This window comes from Nicotiana tabacum, chromosome 13 (assembly GCF_000715075.1).
Source record: "Nicotiana tabacum cultivar K326 chromosome 13, ASM71507v2, whole genome shotgun sequence".
Taxonomy (NCBI): domain Eukaryota; kingdom Viridiplantae; phylum Streptophyta; class Magnoliopsida; order Solanales; family Solanaceae; genus Nicotiana; species Nicotiana tabacum.
The window spans coordinates 40,951,066-40,968,962 of record NC_134092.1 but is presented as its reverse complement, the minus strand read 5'-3'; the positions used below and the strand labels follow the sequence as shown (position 1 = coordinate 40,968,962).

Below are 17,897 nucleotides of genomic sequence, written 5' to 3'. Positions count from 1 at the left end.
ACACGGGTTATAAATTTTAGAACGACGACTTAAGTGCTAATAAATAGGTTCTAAATTTAATATTCGTACATATATAATGAATTTCTTTACACAAATACACTGTTAGAGCAAAAACTACTATGTTCGGCCGAACACACCATATTAAAAGGTCGGAGTAAAGACAATAGCTAGAACAATGCAGCATGAGAAAACATCGATACCTATGATTCCATAAAAGAAATAATCTGACTGCCAAGGCCAGACATTATTTTGGTTGATGAAGAAATACAGGCTCGATATCAAGTCATTCGATTTCTCTAAAGATATTAAGGCCTCCTCCCAATTATCACCCATTTTGGCAGTTCTATAGGAATACAAAAGCAGCCATTGGTACTGCCTGAAACTATGAAAAACTAGAGTACATAAAACATCAGCCCGGAAAGATCCAAATTTCCAGATGTCGGATGGCTTCTGTATTGCCTGCCATCACCTACTTAAAGAAACAACGAAGAAATAACGGGAAAACAGTTAGCACTAACATTACTGGCTGCCTCTCCTTGCCCAAGAATTGCAAATCACAACCAACTCATTGAACAAATGACAAATAAAGGAAAGAGATAAAGAGAGTTTTCTGATCCAAAGGTGATGAAAAGGCCACCTCCCAAAATGCTGTTAGCAATCTCCTTAACTATACGAGCCAGCTGGTTGCCCAACCAACTAACATTGAATGACAGCAGTTGATATTGCCTCTGGAATCTGCTACAGGCTTAAGCATTACAAACTCTTTTTAAGGCAATTTCTTGTTGCCTTCCAAGTTTAATGTGCCGGCAAGACTATCCGCTAGTTGACTTATTGTGTCAGCTGCAGTAGTAACTGCAGCACTACCAGGTTGAAGTGTTCGCTGTTTACTCTTCTTTTCCAGCAAGGACTTCTCCCTCTCATCGTAATAGGTGAAATCATCCAATATAGAGGTATCCGCTTCATAGTTTTTGAAAATTTTCAACATTTCTAGTCCCTCTGACAATTTCACCTGAAATGATCAGAAAGACAAAACAATGTGAAGCAACTGCAACTCGTAAACACAAGCTATAGGACACATAGCCCAAGCAAGAGCAAGGGCACATGGTTGTCAATGCCAAGGTTTTGAATGTTAGCATACAGAAAGAAAAAAGAAAACAAGAGAAATTTCTAGCAGCCATTGATCAATATTTGCAAATCAAGCTGCACCATCCTGAAATAATTTATGTGATGATACAGACAAAAGATCTGGACTAGCTACATTCAAGATAAGGAATTCCGCAGAAAATTTGCAGCTCCAATCGGTAATAGACATTGAGAACTGGATAATAATCTTCCTTATCAAAAAAGAACTGGATGATAATCTTAGACATTAAAGAAGCAAGAACAAAAGTAGAAGATTACAAGGGCGTATAGTAAAGATATATACCTCTTGAGAATCTCGACTGTGAGTAACTGGTTTGTTGTCATTATGTTCCAGAAGTAGGTGGCGGAACTGACTGTTAGGCACGTCCTTAATGACATGCCATTTAACAGGAAATTGCCCACTCCATCGATCCTGCTGCCAGTGCTCCGCATTGTTCTCAAAATCAACAGGCCCAACCATCTCAGCAACCCCACAAAATTGTCCACTAGCATTCACCTAGAGTTGTACCCAAATATTAAAATTTAAAAGCTCAAAAGTTTAAGCATGCCTATCATACAGAAGATGTATACTTATAAGCATGCATTGGTGTTTCCTAAGTTTTCAAATACCGTGCTAAAAAGAGATACAAATTTAGAAAAACATAAGTGGAAAAAGAAAAATAACTGAAAGACAAATAGAAGCCTTCTGAGAATAATGACAAAGGTTGTTCTGTATATGCACCATTCTCCAGGAGAGTAATGCGTTCATTTAACTCACAAGCCAATATAACAATTGAAGGAACATACCGAGAAAAAGAGAAAAACAGGACAATCAGCATTCCTCTCTTTTGCTTCACGATAAGCAGCATCAAGCTTTCCATTTCCCAGAGGAGTGCTAGCCCACACACTATATTTGATGCTTTTGTGAACATTATCTTCACTGAAGGATTTGATGACAAAGAACTTGGCATGTTCATAACCAGTGACAAATTCAGGCCGATTATACTGCTCAGGCTGCAAAGTATTAGTCGACTCAACTTCTTTACGGATGACAGATGAAGAGCTATCCTCAATGGGACCCTTGCTCTTTGGTTTTAATGCCCTTGGTCCTCGGTTTCGTTCACTTGCCATACCAAGTGATTCAGTAGAAATGTTAACAGAGTGCCGATCCCTCTCACGTCTTCCACCTCTGTCAGGAGTTAGCCAATTTCTGTGACCTGGTTCCCACAGAGAACTAGACCCAGTACCATAGTTTGCACTAGGATAAGGATTGCCTTGGGAATAATTCCTGCCTGAGGAGCCTGGTGTGAATCCAAGACCTTGATGTGAAGCCTAGTTTTGATCAAATAAGTAGATCATTCAGAACAGAAGGTGCTACTGAGTATAAACAGCCCAGAGAAACACAAGACAGGACCATAAAGATAATCAATTCCTTGTATATAGTTTCTTATTTGAGATGATAAAAGTCAGCTGCTTTACTGGGATAGGATGTATCTAAGTCTCACCCCTATTCAAGTTAGGAGATATAACACAGCATTGACTAGATCTCAAATTCCAAGCTAGTGAATGCGTGTCTAATGACCATCATCAAGATTTTGCAGTTAAAATATGCACTATGTTCTTTAATTATTGATCGAGCACAATATGCAGAATGTAAAAAGTAAGACTGATGGCTATGATTTCAAAGGCAATCACTGTGCTTAACATTAAACTATTATCCGTGCTCCATGTCCCTGAGTTCCCTGTCAATCTTTTATCTGTTAGTGCAATCACCAAAGCTCTAAACCGTAAAATCGAGTTCTTTCCCAACATTGTATTTTTCAGGAGTAGATTGCGTGATGACTTGTATATGCAACAACCTAGTGTAATCCCAAAAGTGGGGTTTGGGGAGGGTAGAATGCACGCAGTCTTACCCCTACCCTGTAAGGGCAGAGAGACTGTTTTCGACGTGATAACTTGTATATATTAGATGGAATTCAAAACTCCGGTCAAGCCTTTTTTGGGGAAAGTAAGTATGTCAACCAAGAAATAATACAACAACATAGACGGTTAGGACACCCATCATTCTTTGTTTTGAAGTTATGTCCCGATTTGTTTTCAAGGACTCGATTTGAATTTTTATTCTGTGATGCGTGTGAATATGCCAAGCATACTAGAAACTCTTATCATGTGAGTGATATAGAAGAACAATTATGTTTATGACTATTCATTCTGATGTATGAGGTCCTACCCAAACTGTTTCTTTGTCTGGTAGTCGATGGTTTGTTACTTTCATTGATTGTTGCACTAGTATGACTTGGGTATATTTGTTAAAAGCCAAAAGTGAAGTTTTCTCTTGTTTTCAGTCATTTCATAAGATGATTTGTACTCAGTTTGATGCCAAAATAAAAATCTTGAGAACTAACAATGGCAGCGAATACATGAATAAAAGATTTGGTGCTTATTTGGAGTCCAATGGGATAGTCCATCAGACTAGTTGTCCTTACACTAGTGCGCAAAATGTGATCGTTGAAAGAAAAAATAGACATCTGTTAGAAGTAGCAAGATCTCTTATGTTCACCATGCATCTACCAAAACCTTACTGGGGATGCTATTCTAGCGGCTGCCTATCTTATCAACAGAATGCCACTTAAACACTTCAATTTTCTCAGTCCTCTGAAAGCTTTAAAGGGTAAGAATGAATATACAGTTCCTCCAAAGGTGTTTGGGTGTGTTTGCTTTGTCCACACTAGAAATTCTGGGAAACTTGATCCTAGAGCTATAAAGTGCGTTTTATTGGGTATTCTCCGACAAAGAAATGTTACAAATGTTATCATCCTTCCTCTAGGAGATCTTTTGTTAGCATGCATGTTACCTTTCAAGAATCTGAGCCCTATTTCAGTATTACCTCATCACCTCTTCAGGGGAGAGCAGTAAGGAGGAAGAGGTGATTCTACCTAGTTCCATTACTGGACCTCTTGATGATATTGTCATAGGGAAAAGTGAATTTAGAGAAAGAATTCAGGGAGAGACTATTGGGTGTTTGGATAGGCCTGATTTGAAAACTTACTCAAGGAGAAATAGGGCAGAAGAAGCCATCATGCAATCTACCGAAGCTGAACCTTCTTCTACTGGTGAGTTATCTACATTTTCTAATGAGTTAGATGTGCCTATTGCTCATAGAAAAAGAGTCAGATCTTGCACCACCAAACACCCTTTATCTAATTTTGTCTCCTATAATTTTTTGTCTCCCTCCTATAGAGCCTTTGCCTTGTCTATTTCTTCTGTGTCTATTCCCCAAAATTGGAGGGAAGCTTTTGCAGATCCTAAATAGAAGCAAACAATGATTGAAGAAATGAAGGCCTTGTCAAAAAATGAGACTTGGGAACTTATCACTTCACCACCAGACAAGAAGTTAGTTGGCTGCAAATGGGTCTTCACTGTGAAGCACAAAGCTGATGGCTCAATTGAAAGATTCAAAGCAAGATTGGTGGCTAAGGGATTCACTCAGACTTATGGAGTGGATTATCATGAGACATTTGCCCCTGTTGCTAAGATGAACACTATTAAAATTCTTTTGTCTTGTGCAGCTAATCTTGATTGGGACTTGCAACAGTTTGATGTGAAGCATGCATTTCTTCATGGAGACTTAGTAGAAGAGGTGTATATGGAGATTCCTCATGGATTTGATACTGCACAGAGTTAAGGAAAGGTATGCAGATTGAAGAAAGCCTTGTACGGACTGAAGCAATCCCCCAGAGCTTGGTTTGACAAATTCAGCAAAGCAATGATCTCCTTCGGTTACCAACAAAGCAATGTTGATCACACCCTCTTCATAAGACATCAAACAGGTAAACTCACTCTTCTCATAGTTTATGTTGATGACATGGTAATGACAAGAGATGACAAAGAGGAGATGGCCCGATTGAAGAAGTTGTTGGCCCATGAATTTGAGATCAAGGATCTAGGAAAATTGTAGTACTTCTTGGGAATTGAGGTTGCTAGATCCAAAAGAGGTATCTTTATTTCTCAAAGAAAGTATATTTTGGATCTCTTGAAAGAAACCGGTATGACAGATAACACAGAATCACCCATTGAAAGCAATCACAAGTTACAAAGCGGAGTTGGAGAGTCAATTGATAAGGAGAGATATCAGAGGTTGGTTGGAAGACTCATTTATCTCTCCCACACTAGACCAGACATAGCCTAGTGAGTCAGTTCATGCATGATCCCTGAGATTCTCATATGCAAGTTGTCTTTCACATTTTGCGGTATCTGAAGTCTGCTTCAGGGAAAGGTCTACTTTTCTCCAAACATGATCACCTCCAAATAGAAGCCTTAACAGACGCGAATTGGGCTGGATCTCTAGATGACAGAAGATCAACATTCGGTTATTGTAAGCTCGTAGAAGGAAACTTGATTACTTTGAGAAGCAAGAAGCAAAGTATAGCTAGATCAAATGTGGAGGCAGAATATAGAGCTATGGCCCAGGGTGTTTGCGAACTGCTTTGGCTACAAAAGCTACTACAGGAATTGAGATTGTCTGAAAAAGGAAGCTTTCCTTACACTGTGACAATAAGGCTGCCATCAGTACAACTCATAATCCAATCCAGCATGATCGAACAAAGCATGTGAAAATTGATCGACACTTCATCAAAGAAAAAGTTACCACTGGTGTCTTGAGTTTGTTTCATGTGCCATCGAAAAAACAACTAGCTAATGTGTTTACCAAAGGTCTCAACAAGTGAACTTTCCATACATTGAGTTGCAAGTTGGGCAAGTGCGACATCTTTGCACCAACTTGAGGGGGAGTGTTGATTAACATGATTCAAGGAGTGTTGATTAGCATGATTCAAGGAGATTTGATTTAGGAGCGTTGATTAGCATGATTTCAGGAGATTTGATTATATTTAGGAAATCTGATTTTATTTGATTTAATAGCTGGATTGACTGTATAGATTTATTTTATTTTCTTAATTCGCAATAGGAGCTTTGTATAAATTCCCTTGCTCATGGGATGTAAACACACACAGAAATATAAGAAGTCTTTTCTTCTTCTTAAAATCTACACATAGTTTCACTGATCTATTGTTTTGTACACTAGAACCAGCACTATAAATTATGTAGATAAGTTACCCGTATTATTATTTTTATTTCAGAGAAAAGAGACAACAAATATGACATGTACAAGGATAAATAAGATATTATACAGTTTGACAAAAGGGACACCAAAATTAGTAATGATATCAGTATATACACCTTAAAATCCAAAGTAAGCTACTGTAGACTTCATTCACAAGGCCGTTCTTAAAAGATGGAACGCATTAGGATCATTTTCTTGTTTTCTTATCGTACCACAAAATGGAAAAGAAAAGTTAACAGTTTCCCCCTCGATTAAATAAAGTAATCCGTAATTGTTTCAACTTTAGGATTCTGTTTTATGAAAAGGTGCAGACAAGGAAATTATTTCAAATCTAGGATGAATTTCTTGGATATGTATTTTCTTATATAGTGTTGCCTGTGGATACATCTTGTACATTTGACTTATAAGATTTTTTATAAGTCGAAGCTATTTCATTGATAATTCACCAAGATCCTGACGCTTACAGAAGTATGTCATTTCAATTGAAACTCCACAAAATCAAACCGCTTATACAATACGGTATATCCTCATTACTCCAAAAGTCATACTATTTCGCTCCTCAAGAGTCAATACTATTTCGCTCCCTCGAATAGAATTCTCATACCTTTAATGCTATATCCTATAAGACACTACCAAACATGGTCTAAGAGCTAGGTACTGATGAGCCATGCGAGATACAATCTCGTATTTTGTACTACAAGTAATAGAAACCTTCAATTGGCACTAGTATTGGACACACCAATATCCAATACTAACGCAGTTGTCCGGAAAATAAAGGCTCGACTATTGTGAATACAATTTTAACTAGCTATTCAATGATTTCGTAAAAGACTTCTCAAAATCTATGTATCGGGTAATTACATAAACCCAATAGCTACAAGGGATAGCCAAAAATGGCATATCTAGCCGACATAATTCAACAAAATACCTATGAGGCCTTTGTGATTGCACACGTATAATATATCAAGAAGAATCCAGGCTACGCTGCTAACCCATATTGTATTTCTTTCCATTAGTGAGTAAGGTGGAAACTGAAGAAGGAAATGAAATACATACAGCCAGAAAAGTCACAATTTATCGAGTTTTAATTTTACCTGACCCAAAAAAAGGGATAGAATTGATCGAGTTTTAAATGCTCTCTAATGCATGGAGTGGTGCTTACTCTTAATTTTTCTCTAATGAGTAGAAAAGTTTACCATTAATGAACCAGCTACATCTGGTGAAAAAAAGAACGAGCTACATCCAAATAAGTATTAACATAAATCTGTAACTAAGCTATGCACTAAAACTGGGTTGGTTAGTTTATTAAGAAAGGAAAAACTTTTTATGTAAGCAGTAGCATATAATCACACTACCCTCCTAAGACCTCACTTGTGGGATTATACTGGGTTTGTTGTTGTAGTTGTTAGTAGCATATAATCATATTATTAACATAATATTTGAGGTGATAAAAACACATCATTAGAATTAGTAACAGATCGCTTCTCTTTCACTAAATTTTCCAGTGAAGAAAAATGATAACAAACCTGCATGGCGTTTAGTTCGTACGACCCAAGTATGCCAACTGGTTGTGGATATAGTGCCGCAGATGTCATTTGAGACATGTATCTTCCAGAGTCGGGGTTAGGTCGATTAGATAAAGATTGACCAGATCCAAATTCACCTTGGTAATTGTAGAAACCAATGTTGCTGCTTCCCGAAAGCTCGCCTCCGCCAAACGATCCGACGGGTATGTAGTAACCTGATCCTGGCCCAAAATACGTGCTATCAATTTCATGGCCAGTGCTTCCTGGTGCCACCAGATCAGGCTGCGAAGCTGGAAGAGCTGATGTAACATGCGGCAAGCCAGGGGAAATAGGTGGTGCATAGTAATTTGGAGAAACCGGAATCTGGTGTGGGGAGTATAGCTGGCCATCTATCATAAAAGGAGAAAGAGGACTAGCGATGGGGGAGAACTGTCCAAATGCCATCTGAGCATCAAAGCCGTAACCCGGAGGGAAAAAGAGGGGATTCTCATTGTACATTGCCTGCAAACGGTCAAGGAGATTATTAATATTTGGTGACCCACTGTATGGAATATAAATGCTTCCACTTACATAAAGTGGAATCAGAACTTACTGGCGGAACTACATGCAAGTTCACATTGACATCATTGGATTGTTCGGCCCAACTCCCAGTGCCGTTGTCGTAACCTGAGGCAGAAAGCAAATAAAGGACCAGCGACCATAAGGATTCTAAATTTAACAATTTTGTCTACTCCCCTTACCACCCATGGGAGGGGGACTATATTTCACAAAGGAAATCCTAAAAATAAGGTTAAGAAGTAATCAAAGATAGCGAATCCGTTGGCAGACATACCATCTACTGAATAAAAACTTGTCTTTCCCTTCACAAATCACAATCATTTCAACATTAGTCAAAACTTTAACAGGTAGAACTTTTATTTCTATTACCTTCAAAATCAAAAGATCTTTGTAGAAAAAGAAGAAAAAAAAGGAGAGAAATGATTTAATAGGAAATTATTCATTGGCATCTTGCTGTATTCATGTGAAACCAGGTGAACTGCAATAACAACTTAACATTAGCCAAAGGAACTAACCTCCATAGTAAAAACCTTGGTCCTGAGGAGAATAGGAATTGAGAGGATAAAAGGCGGACAGAGCTCCAGTTTCAGAGGTAACAGGGTGATCTTTAGCATTTCTTAAAGCCCCAGGGATGATTGCATTCACAGAAGCATTTGCAGAAACAGTCCTTTCATCTTTGGGCGAAATAGGCTGATAATGGATTAAAATGGAAGTACTAACCAAATACGTCAACTATGCTGGCAAAACTATAAAAAAAGAATAAGCTAGAAATATTGAAGACTATTAGTAATATACCTGTTCTGCAGCATTATGTGGCTCAACGGCTCTTTCACCTATACCCACACCAAAGAAGGCTGTTACTTGTCAAAACCAATGCAAGCTAGTACTAACTCAGTGATATGTAGATTTTTAAAGTGTATGAAACAAGGACATTAGAGGACCCCGCTAAATCTAAGTTGATTTCTCTCTCAGGTTTGATATAAAACCCACAAAACTCAAAAGAAAAATAATTTTTAATAAATTCATTTATTTACTCGATAAGTAAAACAACAAAGATGAAAAATGTACTTCTCAAGGCCAAATCCAAATGATAAATGCAGATACTCTGCCACCCGAGGCAATAGGATATGAGATTGCTCCCTTCAGATAAAAGCAGGATTCTTCCTCCCAAAGGCCATAAGAGAGAAAAGCCTCAAAGGGCTGCTCTGTGGAAAGATATTTTGGTAGATTTGGAACTTCTATCGCTCAAACGCTGGATCTTGCAATTGGAAATGATGCTCTACTCGAAAAAAATAGCTTTTTCATAAATTTAATTATATTGTGTAAGCACAAAAATGAGTCCCCATCTACATTTCAATGAAAATAAACACTACTTGTTCAATTTGTGAAAACAAGGATTTAAAATAGAACTATAAAAGTAAGAACTTACTTTTGCAATGTCAACTTTAGTAGATACACCAATTCGAAACATCAATTTTTCTAAATTCAGTGGGGAAAATGTGCAGGACTTAGCTAATTTTGTGAAAACCCAGGGACAAATAAATGCTCAAAAGGACATCAGTTTGTTCAGAAGCTCCTAGTTCCTTTTTGAGATGGCTTTGATCAATTTGCAGATTCTAAATGACAAGATTCGGGAAGAGTTACATTTATCACATAAGGATGTAATTAAGCATGCCCATATGACTAAAGTCATCAATTCAATTGTAAATATTACAAAATTTGCAAGATGATGGTAAAGATCCATGGGAATACTTTGTTCACATCAGCAATACTGTGGAAGAGAGGCAAGTAACTAGAACCAACATAGCAAAATACCTCATAATCAAGTATCTATTCTCCCATTTAATGATATTTTTACTTCGAACTTTAGTTTAGGCAGAAGAGCTAGAGCAATATGCCCAAACAATCATTGAACAATGTGTAAGTGGCAATTAATCACTAACCTATAGATTGCATTAGTCATATCAGCCCATCAATCAACTACACCTCAATTTCAATCTGCTATATGAATCCTCATCCATTCCCGCTCTATTTAAGTCAATTAAATTCCAATACTAGATAATTTATTTTTAGGACAAAATAACTGTTCTCTAGAACTAAAATCTCTCTCAAATTCATCCTTACATGGTCAATTTTTATCCTTACATGGTCAATTTTTAAAACTAGAAGAAAAGACTCCCGCCAGACAACGGACCTAATGTAAGTGTAGCAACAACAACTAAGCTTTACTGCCATCTAGTTGGTACTACCTACACGGATATTTTGTTTCCACTGATTTGCTCTGAGATATACCCACATTTTCCAAGATATTTGTTTTTTGCCACAACTTTTCTTCAAACAATTTTACGACTAATTTGTCCCCTTTCATTACATTGAATCATCATACACTACCTAGGTTGCTCGACTCTTCACTTTCGGTGCCGCACCCGAATCGTCACGACGTGGGTGTGGGATCCGTACCGGATCTGGTCGACTGATTGTGGGTACTTTAACCAAAATCAACGGAGAAATTCGGGATAAATACAATGATTTTTTAGATCAAAACACAAGCTAAGGTGAAATTGAAGAAAATGGAATAGTTTGTACATAAAAATTTCTATGCCAGTCCTTTTCTTTTTATCTCCTTCTCGAATTCTCCTATTGATCAATGTTTTCTCCTTCTTGGAATACCTTGTAAGTTTTCCAATAATATCTCATAATTTAGACATATTTTAATAACTCTATTTTAGATATTTGAATTACTTTGCTCATTAAAAAAGATATTTGAATTACTTTTAGCCGAATTCTCGCACCCACATCGTGCCTCGTCCCATACCCCCAAATTTTAAAATTCAGATCATGAAGGATCCGACCTTTCGATCCCCACCAGGATTGGACACCCGAGTCCGAGCAACTAAGTATACCACACATTGTGCATGTTATCTCTTCGTAAGACATGCCAAACCATCTCAAATTACCTTCTCACACATTATTATCTATGTGTTATTTTAAAAGAAATTCGGTAAAAGAACTGCGGTTTTACTTGTTCAGATGTTGGAAGACTCCCAATAAGTACACTCATACTTTTACCATGCACTTTGCATGAAGTAGGCATTCAGTTGACCCAAAAAAGGATAGAAAGCAGATCCAGTGTAGAAAGGATTCACCAGTTAGGGTTCTTGCTACTTTCTCAATTCTGGGACGAGATATAAGTGAGGGAAAGAAATCGTAATCTTTTTCCATATCTTATCATGCTAAATTTTTACGTTAAGATCTTTAACTAATAACACTTCCTAAAAGATCAGAAATCACCTTCAACAGATGATTGTACTGTACATAAATTGCTTCAAAGCAGCTTATAGCAGGCTAAATTATACAACCGAAAAGAATGCACAAATCCCTTTTTGTGAAACCCTGAAAAAGCAACCGCAACACAACAAATCTCTAAGAAAGAGAACTATCAACTGCAACATTACCCAGAGCAAACGAAAATTTCCTATTAATACAGTCACACGAACATACTCTATATAACCCACTACACAAGTTGTGGATAAAGCATCTCTGCACAAATGCAAAGGGAAGGCTGCCCAACATATGCTCCCTCTCAAATACGTATCAGGATTTGAACTTTATGGGTTTTTGATTCTAGGATAGCAACCTCAAGTGCTAGTATGTTGAATTTAACTTTTGCACATATTAGTCAATTTCTTAAGACATATACATGATTTGAGCCAAAGCTACTGGGTTCTGTTAAACCCATAAATTTTGTACAATTTAGTAAATTTCTCAACACATATACAGGGTTCGGCCAAACTACTAGGTTCTGCCGAACTCATTATTTCTTTTACATATTTAGTGGATCTCTTAATAGAGAAACAAAGTATGGACCAAAGCTACTTAGCTTAGCCGAACTCATATCTTAACACCTACATCCCTTGCTCATTCTTCCTCTACTAACCTGGAAGCACTTTGTGTATATGGCTAGTCTTGTTTTTATCATTAAACAAAGACCAAATAAATCTCTAACAACATAACATTACACACAAGGTCTTAGGTTCAAATCCCAGCACAGGTAAAAAGACTAGCTAATTTATTCACATTTGTCTAAACCTTGGTGGCAGAGATAATACATGTGCTGGTGAGAGGTGGCAGATACGGGTGGAATAGTTGAGGTGCGAGCAAACTGGTACATACACCACGGTCATACAAAAAGGTGGGTCATACAAAAAGGTCGGAATATATAGAATTCAGCCAATACAGGAAGAGATGCCGACCACGGCAGGTACCTGCCACCTCGTGCTAGAGCTATATATATATATATATATACAAAATTTAAACAAAAACATATCTATATACACTCACTGCTTTTAAATCCTAGATCCACTCGTGATACGTAATAACCTATGTAAGTAAAAAACGCACAAAAGAAATTTTAACCAACCTGAAGATGAAACAGACGTGAATCGATCGACGTTCTGCTGATTAGTATCCTCCATCAATTAGAATTGAATTGAAAATCAAAGTCAAATCTAATGATAATCAATGCAAATCAAAAGAAGAATCGAGTCGAGGGATGAGTTTACAGAACTAAATATACGAAAACCCCAATTACTGTAAACCCCCAATTTCTCTTATTCGAATCAAAGAGAGAGAGAAAAAGGGGAAATTTAGCTTCGCGGGAGGGTTTGAAAATAATTAGACATAAAAAGGGGTTTAGGGTCCGTATTTTTGTACATAATATATATTCCTTCCTCGGTGTGCCCGACGAGGAAGTTACCGTTTCAGTTTCACTTTTTCCACTTCTTCTCGTACTCTTGCTGGTAACTTATAAGTGAAGGTAGGTACTAGCATAGAAATATTTGCTGATGTAATAAATTTTCTATATAAGACTTTTTATTTTGAAACGTTACAAAATGTTTGATACTACTGTTAATCTGTTATCTTATTGTTGAAAATACATAATGCAACGTTCACAACTTTCAAGAATTCATATACACATTAGTGATAAAAAACGATTTAGCTTTGATGTGATGTTTTTCCTACTAATATATTGTTTTGGGAAAATATAAAAATACAATCAAACATCTCTATAATAACATTATTTGTTTCGATATTTTTTGGCATTTATAGTAAATGACTATTATACACATATAATAACATTTAAAGTTTAAATATATTTTGGTTGTTATAAACAAAAATTATTCAAAAATTAACTTTTTAATGTAACATATAAAAGATAAGAACATTATTCAAATTTAAATATTCAAAAGATATGTAAATTTTACTAATCAAATATTAAAAAAGCTAACACATTATTAATAAATTCGTAACTAAATGTATAAAGATTTAAACTCTAAAGCATACATTTTAAAGCTACTAGAAGATTAAATTATTTCAAGATTGATGTAAAAACTACGTAATTGTAGCTTGTTTCGTAGATTCCAGTCTCTTACTAGCGATATAACGCTTGAATTAGCGAAGATTTGTATCTAAATTTTCAGTAAAAGGATACCTAATAGTTTTTCCTTGAAAGCAATCTAAGAGGTTAGCAGTTGAATCTTCTATCTCAGTCCAAGTAGCAATAGGTTGAGGTTAAAATCTTTAAACTTATTATTAGTGATCTTATTAGAGATTCTATATGGATGTTATAGAAGGGTAATTTTACAAAAAGCGTATTGTTATAAAGATAGATATTGCTTTTATTGGTAAAAAGTTATTATGGAGATGTAAAATATAACATAAAAAATCGATTCCGAGAAAAAACTTGACTTTTATAGTGAATGTCTATTATATAAGGATGTTGTTATAGAGAGATCTGACTGTAAACGCTTAAGGTTGGTCCCAACAGTCCATTCAACAATGTCCAAATTATCAAATGATCATGCTGACTTGGCAAAATATGTGTTTTTCATAAATTGTTGGGCGCGTAAATGCTTAAAACCTAATATTGTGTCTTAATTTTTCATGTGGGCCCCACTTTCTTCATCCCTAATCAAACCATTGTCGCGACCACCCTTCTGTCACCACCACCACCCTGGGTAGCCGGCCTAATCATCTCTATCATTTTTATCCACAAACACCACCTTCACAACCACTGTATCGATCCAGTCGGCCGTTTTGAGTTCTAGGATCCTATTTTTTTATTTGAGACTTCCTGTAGATTCATTTGATGTTTTATGACTTGCGGGTATGGGTTCGGGTCCCGAGAGGTTCAGGAGTGATTTGGAACACTTAGTTTCGAACCAAAGGCTTTAAGTTAAGAGAGTTGACCACATTTAATATTTTGGGTTAACGAGCTCAGATTGGTGATTTGAAATCTTCGGTAGGTTCGTATGATGATTTAGACTTTTATGTATGTTCGTTTTGGCACCCGAAAGGCTCAAGCGTGATTCCGATGTATCTTCTTAAAATTGGAATCTGAAGAACTTAAGAAAGTTCATATTTTGGTTTGGATCTTGTTTTTTTAGTTGTGATATTTTTGTATATTTTTTTGAACCCTCGAATAAGTTAGTATAAGAGATATGGATTAGTTGGAATAATTGGACGGGGTCAGGGGAAGTTCGGGTGAGTTTTAGGGTATTCGGGGTTAGTTTTGGAATGAGAAACTACAAAAAATTACAATTAGGAGAGCAGGCGGCCTGGGATGAGACGCATCCAGGTTAGCGCCAATGCCTGGGAAGTTTTGCTAAAAAATTAGCATTTATTATATAAACTCATTTCGGACCTAACATTTATTTTATTATTTAGGATTTACATAACACGGTTTTTGGAGATTTTTGAAGGAGATTTCATCCACATACTTGGAGAAAGTGATTATAACCTAGGTCTATGATTATAACTTGAGTTTATCATTAATTCTTACTCCAAATCAAGGAATCTAAAAGAAAAAAAGAGTTTTTTACTTGAAAGTTAAGAAAGTGCATTTTGAGGTTTTAAACATCGATTTGGATTTGGATTTTAAAACTAACCAAATATTTGGACTCGTGTGATTATGGGTCAATAAAATCCAATTTTTATTTCGAGTTTTGACCATGTGGGTCTAGGTTGACCTTTTATTGACTTTTGAGATTTCATTAAAGATTGAAACTTTATTATTTAGAGTTGATTCCTATAGCTTTATTTGATCTTGCTGAATATCATTTGGCTAGATTTTTTATGTTTGGAGGCGGGCAAATAAAGGAAAAGATATTTTGGAAGGTAAAGCCTACTCCATAAAAGGTAAGTATCCTGACTAACCTCGATTTGAGAGATGTTTTTCAAATATAGACTTATATGCGAAATACTACATGTGTTGGGGTGATGTATATGCGATATAACAAGTGTATATGCCGATACCAAGATTATACCATGTTATGGGTAAATTTTAGGCTTCTTTATGCCTTGTATGAGATATGTTCTTTTTTTATGCTTTATTTATTTGTATGACTATTCGAGCAACGTTATTCATGTTAGAGATCATATTTAGGCTTTTTTGATTCTTTATTTGAACATGATTGACTATTTGTATGTTGGATTAGATGTTGTAGCCCCAGTCATACATGTACATATGCATACTTTTGTACATATTTTATTTTTTTGTCTATATGCATTATACATGTTTCTCTTGTTCATATTTATCCCTGTATATGATTCTCTGATATGGACTGAGGTTGGCACGATGGGACGTTCCATATGATTATTATGATTATGGCACGATGGCATATTTTGTGCGGATTGATGACTGATTTTTGAGATATTGATATTGATTTGGCGTATAGATTTGGATCCATCCCTTCGGAGTCACGTGATACTCATATCATATTGGATCGTGTGGTACGTAGTGATATTGGACACCAAGGAGGTACCAATTGAAGTAAAGTTTAAGTCTTTATCATGCATAGACTTTCTAGACTCATGTAGAAGCATACGTATAAATTTTAGCTGTTGCATATTATTCTTATATGCGGATTCTTGCCTTGATATTTGCTTTTGATCATTTATTATAAAAAGCATCCTTATTACTTTCTATCTTGACTGAGTACCTTATTATTTATATTCGTTATTCCTTGGTTGTTTCTTTATTTGTACATGCTTATGGATTGAACACATTATGAAAAATAAGTATATTTGTCAAAATCTCGCCACTACTTCGTTGGGTTAGACTTGATACTTACTGAGTACATATTATCTTTTATATTCATACTATACTTATGCATATTATTGTGCAGGTTCTGGTGTTGGTCCTAGTGGTACCCAGGAGGGAGCCTAGGAGATTGATTGGAGACATTATGGCGAGCTGCTGCTCTTGAATTTGCAGCTTATGGAGTCTTCTTTTATCTTATTTACTATTTCTTGTTCTAGCAGTACTTTGAGACTATGTTGTACTCTATTTAGTAGCTTATGACTTTGTACTACTGAGTTTTGGGGATTGATGTATTATTTTCGCACTTGAAGATATTCTCAGACTTATTTCTTGCATTTCTATATATTATGGCCATTATACATCTCTTATACTATTCATTATGGTTACTGGTATGTATTGGTTCGCCTGGTGGGTTGGATTAGGTGCGATCACGATTCCAGTGGAATTTTAGATCGTGATGACCACCTTTATAGAGTGTCCATCTTTTGCTTCTTTTTTATAATTTCACGTCCTTTCATCACTGCACCTTCATGGTTAGAGCACAAGAAATACAAAGGCACTCTCCTTGATTTCAAGAACACACTCATAACAGATTCACACGTATCACGCCATACACACCAAAAATATCAGATGGTAGCCATTTTTAGATCTAGTTTTCATCACCCAAAATATGTAGCCAAAGAACTTTCTCTTCACCATCTTCTATCGTCTTGCTCCTCCTCCATATGTTCTCCGTGATAGCCACTTGAAGCTACTGAAGTGTTGGAGCAGTGTATATGCAAGGTGATGAGTGTATTTGCGTTTGCCATGAGTTAAGCATGCGGGTAGAACTAGCTTTATCTATGCCATATTGCTTTATTTCTTATATCTTCCATGCTCTAAATAGATTGTGAAACTCTTTGATTATTCTTAATCATGTTATTAGTAATGTTGAGATATTGAGCGTTAAGAATATTGAGATATTGATTTTGGCTATTGATGCAAAAGTGATGGTAAATTCTCATATGGCGAGTATGTTAAATGACTCATCTCGATGTTTTTTGTGCTTTCTACGTTGTTTGGTACTGCTTTATATGATTATGCTTGGTAAGGAAGAGTGAGTTGCACAAAGGGTGATGTCGTGCTTGAGAGGAAGAGTGATTGCACATGAAGGGTATTGTCGTGCTATCCTTATACATCAATATCATTTCACGAGCGGTGTTTCCGTGCATACTATTATATTGTACTTGTGAGGTAGGTCAGTTCCCCTATTTATCACTCTTTCTATGTTTATGTGTGGTTCTGCGACTTGCTAGGTGGTTGGATTGGTTTCGGGGAGGTTTCGTAGTGAATTGGGATACTTAGTCCCAAGGTTGAAGGCTTAAGTTAAAATAGTTGACTGGAGTTTGACTTTTGTGTAAACGACTCCGGAATGGAGTTTTCATAGTTTCTATATCTTCGTATGGTGATTTTGGACTTAGGCATATGC

General features: G+C 36.3%; 1 protein-coding gene across 2 annotated transcripts; it reads right to left on the bottom strand.

Annotated features, from left to right (window-relative positions):
* Positions 1 to 183: 183 nt before the first annotated feature.
* Positions 184 to 13,105, bottom strand: LOC107764011 (YTH domain-containing protein ECT4-like). Of its 2 annotated transcripts, none has more exons than XM_016582533.2 (8): positions 12,749 to 13,105; positions 9,124 to 9,161; positions 8,844 to 9,018; positions 8,363 to 8,436; positions 7,771 to 8,271; positions 1,930 to 2,454; positions 1,427 to 1,639; positions 184 to 1,009 (listed from the first exon to the last, which is right to left on the bottom strand). In XM_016582533.2, the coding sequence occupies exons 1-8, from the start codon at positions 12,801 to 12,803 to the stop codon at positions 767 to 769; spliced, it is 1,824 nt and encodes a 607-aa protein (XP_016438019.2). In that variant the 5' UTR covers positions 12,804 to 13,105; the 3' UTR covers positions 184 to 766. The 2 variants fall into 2 exon arrangements, with proteins under 2 accessions (XP_016438019.2, XP_016438020.2); XM_016582534.2 differs by having other exon boundaries at positions 8,844 to 9,043; positions 12,749 to 12,979.
* Between the last annotated feature and the right edge of the window lie 4,792 nt (positions 13,106 to 17,897).

What these genes read in the sequence shown, in the direction of transcription:
- LOC107764011 (XM_016582533.2), bottom strand. Translation starts at nt 12,803, where the DNA reads ATGGAGGATACTAATCAGCAGAACGTCGATCGATTCACGTCTGTTTCA. An exon ending in CACGTCTGTTTCATCTTCAG is followed by an intron (nt 9,162 to 12,748) that starts GTTGGTTAAAAT and finishes GTGTGGGTATAG; the next exon opens with GTGAAAGAGCCGTTGAGCCA. An exon ending in ACGAACTAAACGCCATGCAG is followed by an intron (nt 2,455 to 7,770) that starts GTTTGTTATCAT and finishes GATCAAAACTAG; the next exon opens with GCTTCACATCAAGGTCTTGG.